This window comes from Meles meles, chromosome 13, assembly GCF_922984935.1.
Source record: "Meles meles chromosome 13, mMelMel3.1 paternal haplotype, whole genome shotgun sequence".
NCBI classification, from domain to species: domain Eukaryota; kingdom Metazoa; phylum Chordata; class Mammalia; order Carnivora; family Mustelidae; genus Meles; species Meles meles.
The window spans coordinates 83,392,967-83,408,963 of record NC_060078.1 but is presented as its reverse complement, the minus strand read 5'-3'; the positions used below and the strand labels follow the sequence as shown (position 1 = coordinate 83,408,963).

General features: G+C 55.6%; 1 protein-coding gene across 3 annotated transcripts in view; it reads right to left on the bottom strand.

Annotated features, from left to right (window-relative positions):
- PTPRE (protein tyrosine phosphatase receptor type E) overlaps positions 1-15,391 on the bottom strand; it is a 151,810-nt gene extending 136,419 nt beyond the window's left edge. For all 3 annotated transcript variants that reach the window (XM_046026419.1, XM_046026420.1, XM_046026422.1), the window contains exon 1: positions 15,152-15,391. In XM_046026419.1, coding sequence (XP_045882375.1) covers positions 15,152-15,205 — 54 coding nt within the window. In that variant the 5' untranslated portion in view covers positions 15,206-15,391. The remainder of the gene's footprint in view (positions 1-15,151) is intronic.
- Between the last annotated feature and the right edge of the window lie 606 nt (positions 15,392-15,997).

The window sequence follows — 15,997 nt, the reverse complement described above, 5'->3', positions numbered from 1 at the left end:
CGACCTCCTCCTGCACCCTCCCAGAGGGGGGCATCTCACCACAGTGAGTACGATTCCAGCAGTTAAAGGTTCGTGTCCTTTAGTAACACAGCCCCTGAAAACAGAAGCCAGCACTTCGTTTCTACCAACCACCAACCCCTGTAGGTTCTAAGGCTGGAGAAAAAAGGAGTCGAATTAGTCTCATGTGTGAGAACCTACCAGAGGGGAGGCCAGTCCACTCCACCTGCCTGTCACTGGGCAAAAAGCAAGAAGAACTCTGACTGCGCCTGACCCACGGAGGCGCCTGAATGGCAGCCATTATCAGACACTCTCCCTCAGGTCTTTATTACATTCTGAGAGCAGCTGCCCCACTGGTCTCCATGCCTGCTCTGGCTCCTCATCTGCTAGTTCTCCGTGCTCCCGTGGCCATCAGGACTGTTCCGGCCTCGCAGAACCTGTCACCAGCTTGGATCAGAGCGTCTGGTTCCAGCCTGGTTGGCCATGCCCACCCCAACCAGGCTCCTGCCCGGCTGCCACCTGGGGGCCCCTCTCCGTTTTCCAGGAAGCAGCTCGAGGAAATGGAAAAACGGAAAATGGGGAAACTATTTCTGTTGCAATGTGAAAGCCTCTTCCAGAAGGAGAAAAAAAAGAGTGCAAGGTGGCGCTTCCACATGTGACTTCCCAGGAGTAGCAACGCCTGCGTCTTTACCCGTGCAAATGCTCCGAGCCCTTACTTCTGAAATGGGCTCTTTAGACAGCCTTGCAGGTAAGACGAAATAAACAGAAGCTCTTCGAAAATTGTAATAGCCTGTACTTCCTTCCAGACAAGAATCCATTGTAGTGGAGAAGGGAAAAAACAAAAACAAAAAACCCTCAGTGTGTGTGTGTGTGTGTGTGTGTGTTTCACACAGCATGCGAGGTCGCAAGCAGTTATCTAGAAACCTGAAACGCTTCCTCACAGTAAGCAGACGAGGAAGCTTAAGTGTTGGCTACTCTGCCTTGAGAAAACCCAATATATAGAGTCTTGATCTTCAAAAATAAAAGGGTTAAGAAGTGATTATTTGCTCTCTAAAAGGATTAGCTGCTTGACAAAAGGATTATCTGCAGACTTCTAAAAGGTATTAAGCTTAGCCAGTGTCTATAAGCCACAAATCAAATCAGTGTAACTTTTCAGGAATATATTAATGTCGTAATACTGGGTACGGTACTGCGATGAAAAATAACCCTTGAGCTCAGAACAAAGCAGGCAGAGTGACCGTCTGCTGTTTGGGGGCTGCCCTCTCTGTCCACACTCTCTTCCTACTTCCTGGCGTCCCTTACACCTGCCAGGGCAGGATCCCACCTGCCGGGCCCCACCCTCCACGGATCTGGAGCCAAACTGTGGCAGGGACGTGGTCGGGGGTCCGACCATCAGTCCTACCCAAGGCTTCGGCTCTCCAGGGTGAGTCACAGATCCAAGGATGGTTCAGGAGTGCTCACGGAAGCCACAGCGCCTCTGCCGCCGGCCGTGCCCGGCAGCGTTAGTGCAGACCGCAGGCCGCATCCTTGCCAAAAGCTTCCGGTGGCCGCGCCTTAATTGTGGTCCAGAGCCTCCCGGGCTCCTGTCCCTTTCCTGAGCCGTGTTCTCCAGACTTCCGGTTGATGCTAAACCACCCAGTCACCTTCCGTCCAGCTCCTGCTCTCATGAAGTTAACCGGAGTCAGAGTCGGTGGTGTCCAGCTAACAGCCACAACTCACAGACCCTTACAGAGGGCTCCTCACCACCACGTGCTCTCTGGGAAGGGCTGCTCAGTCTTCCCGCGTGAACACGACCTACCTGCGTGGCCAGTAGAACACTGCCGCAAAGACACCAGGACTCCTGACATGAGGTCCTAAAAGATATCCTGGCTTCTGCCTGGCTTCCCCTGGGATCGCTCTCTCCGGGGGAAGCCGGCGGCCAGGTCATGAGGAGGCTCAGACAGGTCTATGGGTGGATCCGCAGGGGGTGGGGGCAGAAACGGGGCCCTCTGGCCACAGCCAACCTTAGCTTGCCGGTCAGGAAAGTGGGCCTTCAGGTGTGCGGGCTTTGACAGGTGGGATGGGGCAAGACTGCCAGCTCCATTCTAGAGGCCGGAAAACCTCCGGCTATGTGACCTTGTGTCGTAAAAACATGCGGCCCACCTTCCCTCGGCCTTTCTTTTTTTTTTTTTAAGATTTTATTTATTTATTTGACAGAGAGAGAGATCACAAGTAGGCAGAGAGAGAGGAGGAAGCAGGCTCCCTGCGGAGCAGAGAGCCCGATGCAGGGCTCGATCCCAGGACCCTGAGATCATGACCTGAGCCGAAGGCAGCGGCTTAATCCACTGAGCCACCCAGGCGCCCCTCCCTCGGCCTTTCTGACAAGAGAAGCCCTGTCCGGTCCCTAGAACTCATCCCCATTGAAGGCACCAACTCTTTCTCAATAAAACCCTTCCACAGTTCGTTCTCACATCTTCCTGCAATTTGTCCCGACACCCGGGTTCCCAGAGACCTTTCTGCCTGGTGCATGGCGCTTAATGTGATTTTCATGCGTCTCGACGCAGTGTTTAAACTTCCCCCCAAAGTGCGCTGAAGCCCTCCCGCAGAGAAGTCATCCCCCTGCGGCCAGACAAGGCAGTGTTCACCGAGTTCCTGGGACCTGCTCTGTAACCTCAAGGCACTCGGCGTCCACCCACCAGAAATCAGGCGGAGGGAAGGAGCGCCTGGAAGTCGGCAGAACTGCCCGAGGGTCAGTCCCCTCCCCCCCAGATCCGTCCAGCTCCTGCCAGAGATCAGGGGAGACGAACCACGTGAGACCATGGACTCTGGGAAAACACACTGAGGGTTTCAGAGGGGAGGGGCGTGGGGGGATGCGTGAGCCCGGTGACGGGTATTAAGGCGGCACGGATCGCGTGGAGCACTGGGTATTACACGCAAACCATCAATAATGGATGAAATAAAGAAAATGGATCAATAAAAAAATTTTTAAAAAGGAGATACCCAGGAGTAAAATGCATGCGGCTTGGACACCACCTTGGAGAAAGACTGTCACTCCACCAGAGACGGGGGGGTCCTGGGAGAACTTTTCTCAAGCAGAAACTCTCTACAGAGCCCTCCAAAAGGATTCAAAATGATTTTCCGTCAGAAGCAGAGGGGCAAATCATCCCATTGTGCCGTTCCTCACACACCTGCGGCACTGGCCCCGGGCACTGGGGGTGGGGACGCTGACTCCCCGTCGCCTGGACTCGTCACGCGATGAGGCAACTGGGTTATCTCCTTGAGACTGGGCAACGGCAGGGAGAAAACACTGGCTGTTTCTCAGACTAGCTTTCCTATTACTCATTTCCGAAGAACGGCACGCCGGCGGCTCTGAAGGGTGAGGGACCCACTCTCCAGGCCTCGGGCCCGGCTGGAGGGCAGCGTGGGAAAAGCTGCCGGAGGCCCAGGTGGCGGCAGCCACTGGCAGGGCCACGGCCGGAGCCACGGGAGCCAGCGTCTGGGGTCGCTGCCGTCACCCCGTCAATTCTACTGTCCCGTCTGCAGGAGCGGGAGCCCGGCAGGCTCTAGGGTTCTGGAAGAAGACGCCCCAGACGTGAGGCTGTGAAGGGGGAAAACCAGACAGAGGAGGGGGAAGGCGAAGGAAGGAGGGGAACCAGGGAGAGGCCAGGACCCGACCACAGCCCCAAGCCACCCCACCTCTGCGATGCTGCTGCCCCCTCCCACCTTGGCCTCAGTCTTCCTTGTACGCTAAGGCCGGGAGCAGAGTCACAGGAGCGCGCTGACCAAAAGCCCGGCGATGGCTGGCTTTCGGAGAAAGGCTGGTCAGAGGGCCCCGCACCGGGTTTCATCTGTACTGCTGCTCCGAGGGCGGCCACTCGGCCGTGACACCTCAGTGGCAAGAGGCCCCCGGTGAGGACACACTGGTCAGGGTCTGCACAGCAGGGGACAGGGACAGGGTCCCAGCACCAAAGCCGTTCTCGGTGCCCCCCCCGCCATGACCCAAGGGCCTCAGGGCCGCCCACCATGAGTGTCCCCGGCCCACTCGCCACACACCATCTCCACGACCAGCCTTCCAAGGGAATCCCAGGGGCAGATGCTCGGACAGACACGAAGGCCAGGCCCCAGGGAAAGGAGGCCGAGCCGGACTTGGGGATTTTGTTCCCCACACCCAGCAGGTCTCCCACTGGTATCTGCGGAGCGATGGAACGCATGAATGGGCGTCATGTCAGTGACCACACCGGCCGCCCCCGAGGCTAGGAGCCTGCCGGGAGCAACGGGCGCGGAAATCCCGCCTCGGCTCTCTGCTTCTTCTGTTCAGGCTTCGTCTGCCCCAAGCTGTCCTCCTTCTAAAAGCCACCTTTTGGGGGCGCCTGGGGGGCTCAGTCGGTTTAGCATCTGCCTTTGGCTCAGGTCATGATCCTGGGGTCCTAGGATGGAGCTCTGGCTCCCTGCTCACGGCGAGGGGGGGGTCTGCTTCTCCCCCTTCCCCCACCCCGACGACTTGCACAGGCACGCTCTCTCTTTCAAATAAATAAATAAAATCTTCAAATTAAAATGAAAGCAACCCTTTGAACCGGCCCCGGTGAAGTCACTAACACCACGTGGCGGGTAATCTGTCGCTAGCTCTCTGCCAGGACAGCAGGGGCCCCAGCAGAAGCTTAGAGAGAGCAGAGAGCATCGGGAGACTCGCCAGGACAGAAGCCTCTTTCGGTTGAGACACTCAGCTGGTCCCTTCCCGATGGCCCCACTGGGGTCCCGAGAGCGGTCAGCACCATCCAGCGTGTTGGTCAGTCCTGCGAGGCGTCCATGCCTCCCTCCTGCCCACCGCCATGGTCGGTCCTGACCTCATTCCTGGGCCCCTGTGAAAGCCCCACTGTTCTCCCTGGTGTTGGGATTCCCAGGGGGTGGTTTGGAAGACAGGAGGCTCCCCGACCTCACTGCACTGGGACTCCCCCCCCCCCCCGTGACTCTGATGCACGGCCAGCGGAGGAGAGCACCAGAGAGCCTGTCGTGGCCCCGCTGTCCCCTCCCTGCCCATCCCCATCCATCCTGTGTGACAGCCCCGCCCTCCTCAGAGCGCTCCACAGCTTCCCCCAGCCCTGAGATGGGGCCTGGGCCCTCCTCAGGTGGAGACCTTTCCCAGGCAGGCTGGTGTCCTCCCATCACTGTGCTCCTTGAGCAAAGCTGGGGTCCACCTCCCTGCAGGCCCCAGTGCCCCCCACACCTTTCCTCTACCTTGGGGACCATTGAGTGCCTCTGTGGACGGAGTCCCCACCCTGCCCCACCCCTTCTGGATCTGCATTTCCTCTTTTCCAGAGCAAGCCTAGCGCTCCTCTGGCCTCGCGTGGTGCTGTGCGTGCAGCAAGTTCACGTACGAAAGGACTCAGAGTAGGGACTGTCCAGAGCAAGTGCTCGCACAGCAGCTACTAGTATCGTCACATCTGATGCTTTATTTACGGCCAGGACCACTCCCCACCCCCCACACTGAACACTGGACCTGGAGAAGGGGGCGGCTGCCGGCTCCACTCTGGGCTTTGTGTCTCCAGACTTGGTGGTTCTCAGGTCTGAATTTTTAAAACGATGTTAGGTCCCAGCAAAGGGGTCAGGGATGCTCATGCTGTCTGCCCAGGGCCGCAACTGCATGGACAGAAGCAGGGTGGGGGCGGGGAGCCTGGCTGCAGGCCACGCGGCGTTCACACCGTCTGCTCCTGAGACCTGCACCCCAGCCTCGGCCCCAGCTGGGTCTCAGGCTGCGCCACCTGCCCAGATGCCAAGCCACAAAGGAAAGCATCACCTCCTCGAAATGCTTATAGATCCCTGCTGCGCACGGAACAACAGACTCCATTACAAAAGAGAATCACCAGAATCGACGTCATCGATTCCCGTGGCCACTGGCCATCCATTCAGGACGTGCCTTTCTATGCAAGAAATAATAAATCACTGGCTCAACCAAAGCAAGCCCAACAGGAGACACACACGCAACGGCCTCCTAAGATACCCCTTGAAAGCACTTTTCCGGGCAGAAACCACAGAGACGGATGCACAGCCACGAGCCAGGAACACCTCACCTTTGGGTCCGGCTCCAGGTTAGACGCCCTTCCACCCAGACGGACAGCTAAGATGGGCTTTCATCTCCTGGAAGCAGATGCGGGGCCTCCATATCCTGAGATCTGACCCCCCCACCCACCCACCACACACAGACAGTGTGTCAGACACAGGAGGGAGGATGAAGGGTCGGTCCACCAAGGCAGTGAGAATGGGAAAAGGGACGCGTCTGGGTCAGGACCGTGGCGCCTGCACCAGGTCTCGGGCTCCTCGTCACCGCTGGTGACACCCTCAGACTCTACACAGGGATGTCCACTTGTCCACCAAACCTCAGAGATGCCATGTAAGGTGAAAAGGGAGCACCGGCTTTGGGTTTCGAGGAACTGAAAGGCTGGTGCAGAAGAGATATTTTCGGTTACTTACGAGCAAGGCCATTGGGCAATGACTAGAAATGAGTTTGGACCTACAGAGGCCAACGTGGCCCACCCATGGAGCTTACTCTTACCCCACTTCCTGGCTCTTCCGATGACAACCGCCATAATTAAATGACTTCCTCCATGTTACTGTGTTGGGAATACCGTCCAGTACCCACGAATGTACACGGTAACCAAAGTTTTAATAAGAAAAACTACAACGGTTAACACAGTGAAGCCCGGACATCTTCCCCGACAGCTCGAAGAGTCCCTAGTCAACTGCTAGTGTTCGAGAAGTCTATCTGGCTCCCCTAACACACCTCAAACTCAGCCCAAAATCTGAGGCCATTATCTCTTAAATCTGGGTCTGGTCCAGATGTATGCAGTCTTCCTTGGCTGAAAACTGGTGGGCTTTGGTCAGGCAAGACTTTCTCGACCCCATAAAAACCAAACCAAACCAAAGCAAACCAGAAAGCCTGTGTACACACATGCATTTTCCTACAGAACGAATCTGCCGTCTTCCTCAGAGTCTCAATGGCGGCCATGACGTCCAACGGGTTAGAACTACTAGTGCATCAGGCAGACCCACCTTCCTCAATGGCCGAAGAGGGTTTGGAAAGTCACAGATCTTCCCAGTCCTCTTCTCTCATCCCTGCCATCCCCAGGCTCCAGATTTGCCCCAGACACCTGCTGCTCCCCAGACAGTGCATGTCATTCCTCACTTCTGGGCAAGTGCCTAGGAGCCCCTCTGTCTTGAATGTTCTAGCCCTGTTGGCAGCCAAGAAAATATCCTTGAAAATCACGCCTGTTCTACCTGGTGAACTCCCTCCGGGTCCTTCTGCATGCCCACCTCTGCGGTCAGCACTGCGTTTAACACACCATGGAAGCGATGAGTTCTTGCAAGCCTCCCGTGGCCGTGGGAACACCCATAGGGTAGGCATTGTGACTTGGTTTTGTGACTTCACTACTAAACACAGAGCACGTACACTGTAGGTACTCAACACACGTTTAACCTAATTGTCCCTTCTAAATGACCTTACAGGCTCTTGTAAATACTACACACATTCGGTGAAAACCAAGAAATATCCTTTGAAAGAATATTGTTGGCTCGCACAGAGCGGGCCTCACTTGGCACGAAGCAGTACAAAATCATTAAATGTCTGCCTCTTGCATTCTTATGTGACATTGGGCCAACATCAGGCCTTTGCTCAACGGAATCTAAATGGGCAGACGGATAACATCTCCAACGGAAGGCTGAACTTTAGCTGATGTTCGCAACATTAGCAAAAGTAATTTATTGAATTACTGATGGGCTTTGTAACTGCTGCCACCAGCTTAGGGAGATGGACCGCTGAGTCAGCCTCACTCCAAAATTAAGGATGGGGTTGGGTTCCTGTTTCAAAGGATTTTTACGTCGAGTACTTAAACATTCAGCTGTTTATGAAACCAAAGCTACTCTCAGAGCCAGAAAAACCACATCCTGAAGAAAAAAAAAAAAAGCACTAATTATAAGGAATACTTTTATTAGTAACAATGCAGGATTGAGGATGCTTGAATTAATGTGGCAGCAAAGGCTAGTTTCTGTTTGATTAGCAAACGTCGTGGGGCAGCCAAGATCGCACGGGGTGGGGGAGGGGGGTGGAATCTTTACCTGTTTAAGAAGCTGGAAAACTCTGATCTTTTCGAAAGAGCATTTGCGTGGTTTCTAGTCATTAAATCAGGTGCCCTAAGGCAACATTTTGTTAGCCCAGATAGAGTTCCTGTAAATCCCTGAATGTAATAGAGACCCAAATTTTCTGGCTTTTGTGCGTTCATACCGATTTTGTCCTGTTACTACGGGCAAGCTTCTGCTTCAGAGACTTGGTGTTTGGCTCTGATTATTAGCTCTGTATGCTGACGCCACCAAGCACGGCACCCCTTTGCCCTCTGAAACTGCCCCAGGTCTCTAACTCTTGACCATACAAGTCTAGGATCGCCAGCTCCCACTCTGGGTTGAACGGGAATTTGGAGGTAGCCGCAGATGACAAATATCAAAAGAAGAAACCTTAGTATCTGAGAGCCTCTCTGTGTCTCTCCTGCTGAATCTGTCTTTATCTCTTTCTCTGTGTCTCTCTGTGTGTCTCTCTTTGTCTCTGTTGCTGTCTCTCTCTCTCCTCTCTTACTTTCTCTTCTGTATGTATAACAGTGGAGAAGTGCGCTATAGACGGGAAAGCTCTGGGGAGAAATACGGACATCTGCAGCAACGGTTCTGCTGAATCCTGAGCTCTTAGCGTAATTCACTAGCACCTGCTTCTGGAATCTAGAAAATGAGCCAGAGTATTCTGTAGGAAGGGTCTATGTCATCTCCAGGAGAAAACATGGGATCTCCAAAGACCCATCCCATCTTACCTTTTTTTTTTTTTTTTAAAGATTTTATTTATTTGACAGAGAGAAATCACAAGAGAGGCAGGCAGAGAGAGAGGAAGGGAAGCAGGCTCTCCGCTGAGCAGAGAGCCCAATGCGGGACTCGATCCCAGGATCCCGAGATCACGACCCGAGCCGAAGGCAGCGGCTTAACCCACTGAGCCACCCAGGCGCCCCCCCCATCTTACCTTTTTGAGGTAAGAAGGCCTCTCACTGCCTTCTCCTCCTCTGTCTCCTTCAAACCTTCACCCCGAGCCCTGAAACAGGAAGTAAGTGAGCACCAGACCTCCAACATGAGCCCACTCCAAAGTCACAGCCTTACCCATGGCGGGACATCGACCCATGCCATATTTTACACACAGAATAAAAGCTTTATCCCATGACAAGAATCCAGACAAGCAGACGGGGAGCAGGGAGGTGAGGTGGGGGTTGGCCTCAGGGCCATGACATCAGAACAGCCAAGTGGGTGTCCACCTTTGAGGCTGGCCTTTTGAACTGGAGAAGAAAGGAAGACCAGAGCGCCTGCAGTTTAACGAGGAACCTGCCGGAACAGGAGCTCCCACTTCCCCGGGCTCTGCGCCAGGGGCCGCGCCCCCACCTTCCACAGGCACTCGAGTGTGCTGGCAAAGGAGTCCGGGCCGAGCCTGCCCAAAGCCAGGGAACAGGCCCACGGAAGTCCTACTACAGAGAAACAGCCTGAAAAATCCAAAGTCTTTTTGGAGCGAGAAACAAAATAAAAAGGCTTCGTACAAAGGTCACTTTGAATAATACATTGTAATCAAGCGGCCATGTGATCGGACATTCTAACAACTTGAGTGAGGAGAAAAATGGAACTAATTTGCTCCCTGGTACAAGAATCTGTGACTAATGTTCAGCTGGAAGTGGCCAAATAGATCTACGGACATTAATAACCAAAAATTACGTCTGCGTTTATAGAATGGGGATTAAGTGACTTGCCCCGAGGACAAAGCAAATGTGTCAAAAGAGGAATACGAACCCAGATTCTGTCGATCCCCGACTGCAGGCCGGCCGCCCCGGACTCCGGACACGGTAGCCGGCCACGGGCTGACCGGTGAGCCGTAGGCTGGACTCCCTACATGTGACCTCAATCCAGTGACACGAAAACCCTGTCTGGGAAGTGTCACTGTCCCCGTTAGAGAGATTAGAAATCTCACTGAGAGAGGGTCAGTCACTTGTCCAAAGCCTCCGTGTCACGAGTCTCAGTTGGACTCCAGCCCCCACCCCGATGCTCTGCGCTCCAAGCCAGGGACTGGGAACCTAGCACTGAGAAGCAAAAACCCATTGGTTACATTTGTTGCCGGTGCTCAGACAAAGTAAAATCATCACCGGGACAGCCCTCTGCAAGCGTCCTCCAGTGCCCTCGGCACGGCTCCCGGTCTGTCTCTTCCATCCGCCACCGTCCACACGTCACATGCAAGTGCTGGATGCCGGGGAGTCCCAGGCATCACACAGCCCCACCCCCATCCCCGAAGAGGACCATGCAGCCTCGGGAGCACGTCTGAATGCTGAGCACCCACTCCAGCGTGAGTGGATCGAATTTAGTGGTGTCAGAACCCCAGCCTCAGGTCTAGCCGACAAGTTTTCCTATCAAGTCTTCATTCTTCACCCAAGAATCATTGCCATCAAAATGCCTGTCTAAAGAAACACATCAGGATTTTAGCACATAATCAAGGATCTCCCGCCCGCCCCCCGCAAACTTTTCCTCACCTCCTGATGGAGTTCATATTTGTTTCTGGGCAAAAGAACTTTTTTTCATCCTTTTGATTATCTTATACAACATACACTCATGGACCATATGAATCAGAAAGTCTTGATTTGTATTGGAAAGATCTTTTAAAATAGACATCCTTTTAAAAATATTTATTTGGTTCCCATTTCATGGGGAAAAATAGAAAAGTTGTTTGCCTAAAACACGGTGTTAACTTTTTTCTATTTCATAAGCGTCATCAGCCCTTTTGAAGTATTTGTGGAGTTGAAAGAAAGGCATAATGCCCACATTTCTGGCTTTGAGCCGGGTGCTGTTCAAGTTCAAAGAGCCCGTGAACCACATCAAAACTCCCCGAGTAAAACACCTGGATGGGGCGGGCCTTGACAAAGGACATTTGGGGAACAGCAGCCAGACCAAGAGTGGAAAAGGAAGCTGGCTTGGTAATCCCCAAACCAGGGATCTCCCAGCCTCCATCTGGCAGAAACCCCCATCACCCTGCACCTGCGTCTGCTCGAGGATTAGTAACATCGAGCGAAACCCCTATTAGCTCAGAGGGAGCTGGTCCAAAACCCCCACCTGCTGGAATACCATCCAGCACTCTGCTCTGGGGAAGAACACAGGTAACAAACGAATGCGAAGCTCACCCTCCAGAATAAAGCTTGGGTCGCTGTGCGGTCAGTGTCCGAAATGTGAGCATGCCCCATGTTCCCACGAGCCACATGCTCCTTCCGGTCGCTCCGGGACCCAGAGCGGACAGAGATGTGGCTGAAGGGATGAGCTGGGCTCGGGAGGCGGCCCCAGCCGCAGACTGAGTCCCGCAGCATCAGCAGATACGCCTGCAACAGCCACGACGCGGGTGAGTCGGTCAGTGCGCGGGAGCCGCGAGGGCCTTGTAGGTGGGCCCAGGCCACCCTTCCCACCAGCAGGTGTTCCACAGCCAGTGAATGGGTCGGTGCTCAGCGCCTGACCCTGAATGCTCCCATCTTGAAGTTGTTCTTCTGAGCCTGGGTCTACACCCCGGGCACTAGCCCACCCTGCTTCGGGGCTCTGGTTTAGCTCTCTTTTGTGTTGTCTTTTCCACAGACTGGTTTCATTCCATCCACGAGCACAGGGTAATAATGTGCATAAAAAATTGCATTTCGGCTCCATAAACCATTCTAACACCGAAGAGTCGACGGTGCGTGTTAAAGGATGGACTTGGTCTTGAAGCACAGGTAAGTGGTGGCATTATGAGATTAAAACACTAAATCACAAGAATTTTACATAATTATTCAAATTATCATGTAAAAAATAAAGTTAGCTAGCATGCACACCTTATTGATTTGACCTAGCGCTTCGACGACAAGCAAAACCTATCTATCAATATGAGTTCTGACTTAGTCAATTTATTCGTTCAAATTGGTTCCTAATGCACGCAGTGCACAACTTTAGAGTTTTAGCCCGACACGATTTCCCGAGTGCCAGTCATCTGCCTTATACTTTATACGGATCACTTGTCACTATCAGAATAGCCACGCGCAGTACAGATTCTCACTCCCATTCTACAGAGAACACTGCGGCAGCAAATTTGGAGAGCTTAGGGAAGGCCACACCGCAGCCAGGATTCATGTCCGCCCATACCTCAACTTCAAATCCAAACTCTCAAAGACACACCTTCACCCTAAAAGCGTTGACCAGCTGGTGGAAGAGATAAACGATTTGAAGAAGTCAGGCGGACACAAAATTGAGTCTGATACATGCTCTAGGATGGGTAGAGTTAAGTTGCCACGGAACTCAAGGGAAGAGATTTTCTTATGTCGAGGGGTCTGGAAGTCTTTGAGGAGACTGAGGCATTTGAAGTGGTCTGTGAGGTGTGAATAGGAGTTTCTAAGATGGAAAAAAGAGGGGAGGAGATTCAGAGCAGCCTATGTCTGAGGGCCTGGAAAGCAGGGGGTGGAGGGCAAGAAGTGAGCTATTGGTTCACTAGGACAGAGGGGGTGGAGGGCAAGAAGTGAGCTATTGGTTCACTAGGACAGAGCCCGCCCAAAGAACTGGAGATGCTCTTGAAACAGTTTTTTCCTTAGCGATCATCAAATATTAAGAAGGCCTGTCTTTATCTTAATGGACACATCTGTTCCTATTTTGATCGCAGAAGCTCTGCAAGTGTAACTCTAGTAAAGGAATGGGGGGAGGCTTCCATGGTGTTCCTTCCCTGCTTCCAAACCTGCCTCCAAGAGGTCATTTGGAGTCGGCCTGTCCAGCTCAGTCATTTTGGCACGTGCTCAGTATCACCAGAAGAGCTGGCCACAAAGCCCTAGAAGGACCTCTCTCATCTCTCCATGACCCAGTCCGATCCGCACCAGCAGAAATGTGCGTCTGCCTACCAACCACACGGACATCCAATAAAATTCATCCACTTCAGAAATGAACTTCTAGAATGTTCCACTTGGTCATTTGTTCATCTGCCCAATGACCATTATGAAGAGCCTACTGGTGGGTGCTCGGCTGGGTACTGAGGATACAATATTGTCCTCGGGGAAACTCCAATCCAGCCCATCTTTCCAAAGCACTGGGGAGGCTGGTGTGGTCAGATGGATAAGGTGGGGAAACGGTGGGAAAGTGTCGGGCTGGTGGGGGTCGGGGTTTGACTTTGGGAACTGCTGAGTTGGGGCAGTGGATATTCCAGAAGAAATGTCAAGGGGGTTAGAATTACTGAGGAGCGGTTTGGACTGGAAACTCACCTCTGACCTGCAAGGAGGCAGTTGTGATAAAAGGGGGTACCCTGGACCAGGATGACAGCCACGGACACAGAGCCGAGAGGATCAGTGGGGCGTAGTGTGAAGGAACCATAGGTTTTGACCAACTGAAACTCACTCCAGCTTCATTACTAACCACCCAGCAACTGCTGTGGGTTCCTAGGGCATCCGCCTTCCCTATGACCCTCAAGCACCTTCAGCTCCCACCCCCCTCCCACGGCTGCTGCAGCCCCTCGCAGGGGTTGATGATTTGCACAAACGTGTGAGAAGTGGCCTCTGTGCACAACATGGGAACGAGGCTACACCGCCCCATGCTCACTCTGGACCTCCCAGGGGTCCCAGAAGTGTCACGGTGACAGTCATTCCTTCATCCACATCCCCCAACTGATTTGGCACGGGGGTCAATGTGATCCACAGGTATCAGTATCAACTCTGTCCCTGAGGTCACAGTCAGAGGCACAGCCGTGTCTGGGAAGAGCCGCGTGCCCTCTTACTGACAGCGTGGTCCCATCCCTCGGCCTGGTCCTATGTCAGCAGCTGGGCTTTTCTCCCTGAAGGCCCAGAGCCGGGCTCCAAAAGCGCACACCCCAGCGCTATTTGCACCCAAAGCTCTGTCCCATATCAGGCTGGATGACCGTGGCTGTCAGGAGCCAGCCTTAGCCGCCGCATGTCGCCCACTACGTCGTGTCTGTGGCATCCCCTCCTTTGGCTTAGTGCATGGGTTTGGGAGACACGCCGTCCTCGTCTCCCTCTGCTCACTGTTTAAACGGGAAGGAATCTTTACTTCACAGACACAGAATTTCACCCATCGTGGGGACACAAAGACCTCCAGGCACTCTGGGTCAAGGGGCACCAGGGGTCAAGAGCAAACCGAACACAGACGCGCTGATTTCTAAAACAGGCCACCACCCTTGGCGGGTCACCCTTCAACTCAAGGGGCTTGTGCTCTAAAACACAAGCACAGAGCCTCGTTCTTTGCTTGAGTTTCCCGCATTGAAACTCAGATGGAGAGTGGTCCTGACTCCAGACAAATCAGTACATTCTGCAAGCCGAACATGAACCTTTCTAGAAAGGTTTGCCTGCCAGGACGGAATTTAGGTCAGGTCCAGCAGGGTCTGGCAGGGCTTGGCTCTGCCCCTCTACCCAATGGGTTTGCCAGTCTTCCCCATTTGGTCCCCAGGAGCCCGCAGGCGTGGCACGGGGCTGACCTCTGGTCCAGGAGCTCTGACAGGTCAACCACCCACTGACACAGCAGATCTTGGTTCTCCTGTCTGGGCCAGGCGGCGCACTCGCCACCGGGGGCTCCTCCGGGCATGTCTGAGACCCCTCCCAGACTCGACGCTCCCCTCCCTGCCATGGCAAGGGCGCGGGACCCTCGGGGCAGCATCGGAACTGCGGCCCCCGCCCCTCCCAGAGTTGGCGCAACTCCGAGTCACTTTCTCAGAAGGCTCCTGTCTCCACCTCTGCATCGTGTCGCCCTCCAGCACACCCTGCGGGACCCCCTCTCGCCCGCTTCCACCTACGTCCCTGTCACCAACCCCTAGCCCGTCGCCACCCGCAGACACGCTTTCGGGTGCCGTTTCCCGAGGGGGAACGCGAGAGAGGCCGAGGCGGCGGCCAAGTCCGGCGGCGGTTCCCGGGCGCCGAGGCCAGGGTCGCGCGGTCCCCAGCCTCCGGCACCCGGCGCGCCGCGGGGCCGCCAGGGACCCGGCTCCGGGATCCCGCACCCGGCGCGGCCCCTCCCTCCCGCCGCGGCGGCCGAGGCGGCGTCCCCGGCCTGCTCCTGCCGCCCGGGGCGCACGGCCCCCCGAGGGGCGCACGGCCCCCGCCCGCACCCCGCGCGCGCTCACCTCGGGGGGGGCCGGTCCGGTCGCGCCGATCGCGCCGCCGCGGCGGCTCCGCATCTCCCGGGCGCCCGCCCGCCGCCCTCCGGGGCGCCCCTCGGTCCCCGCCGGCGCGAAGGACGGTGGTGGGGACGCGCGGAGGCCGCGGGGTCCGGGCGCCGCTGGCGCCGCCTCCTGCCGCCCGCAGCCGAGCAGGAAATTTGTCCGGCCGGGTCCCGCCGCCGCCTCCGCTCCCGCTCGGGCTCCGGCTCCGGCTCCGCGGCGGGGGCGGGGGCCGGCGCAGCGAGGAGCGGGGGCGACGCCTGGTGTCCGGCGCGGGGAGCGCACCCGGCGCCCGCCCCACCGGGAAGCACCCCGCCGCCCTGCACGTCCGTTTTCCCGGGCCGGTGCCCCTTCCGGGGAGGCCCTGGTCGGCCCCCCACTGCCCGGACGCGGGCGCGAGCCGAGGGTGGCAGGTGCGACACGCACTCGTACAGGCGGGAAAGGCCCTTCCTACTCCCGCCTTGGCCCTGGGCACCAGGAAGTGGCCTGGCTGGGGACAGTCCTTGGCTCCTGCAGTCCATATAGGGGAGCACGGGGCGCCCTGCACCACTTCTGGCTCCAAGATGTAGAGAGAGCCGTGAACCCTCCTGAGCCGGTGTCCTCCTCCCTAAAGAGGGGATGGGGGTGACCCCGCGGGTGTGGAAGGGCTCAGTTGCCCTGAAGGCGGCAAAGGCTAAACGCATCTGCCCACGGGAGGAAGAGCGACTCCTAGGAAGGGTCTGGACCTGCTGTTCTCCCACGACTGCTTTCCAGGTGACCTCCTGGATGCTGGGTAGGGAGGTGTCAGGGTAAAGAAGGTTCTGTCAGAAG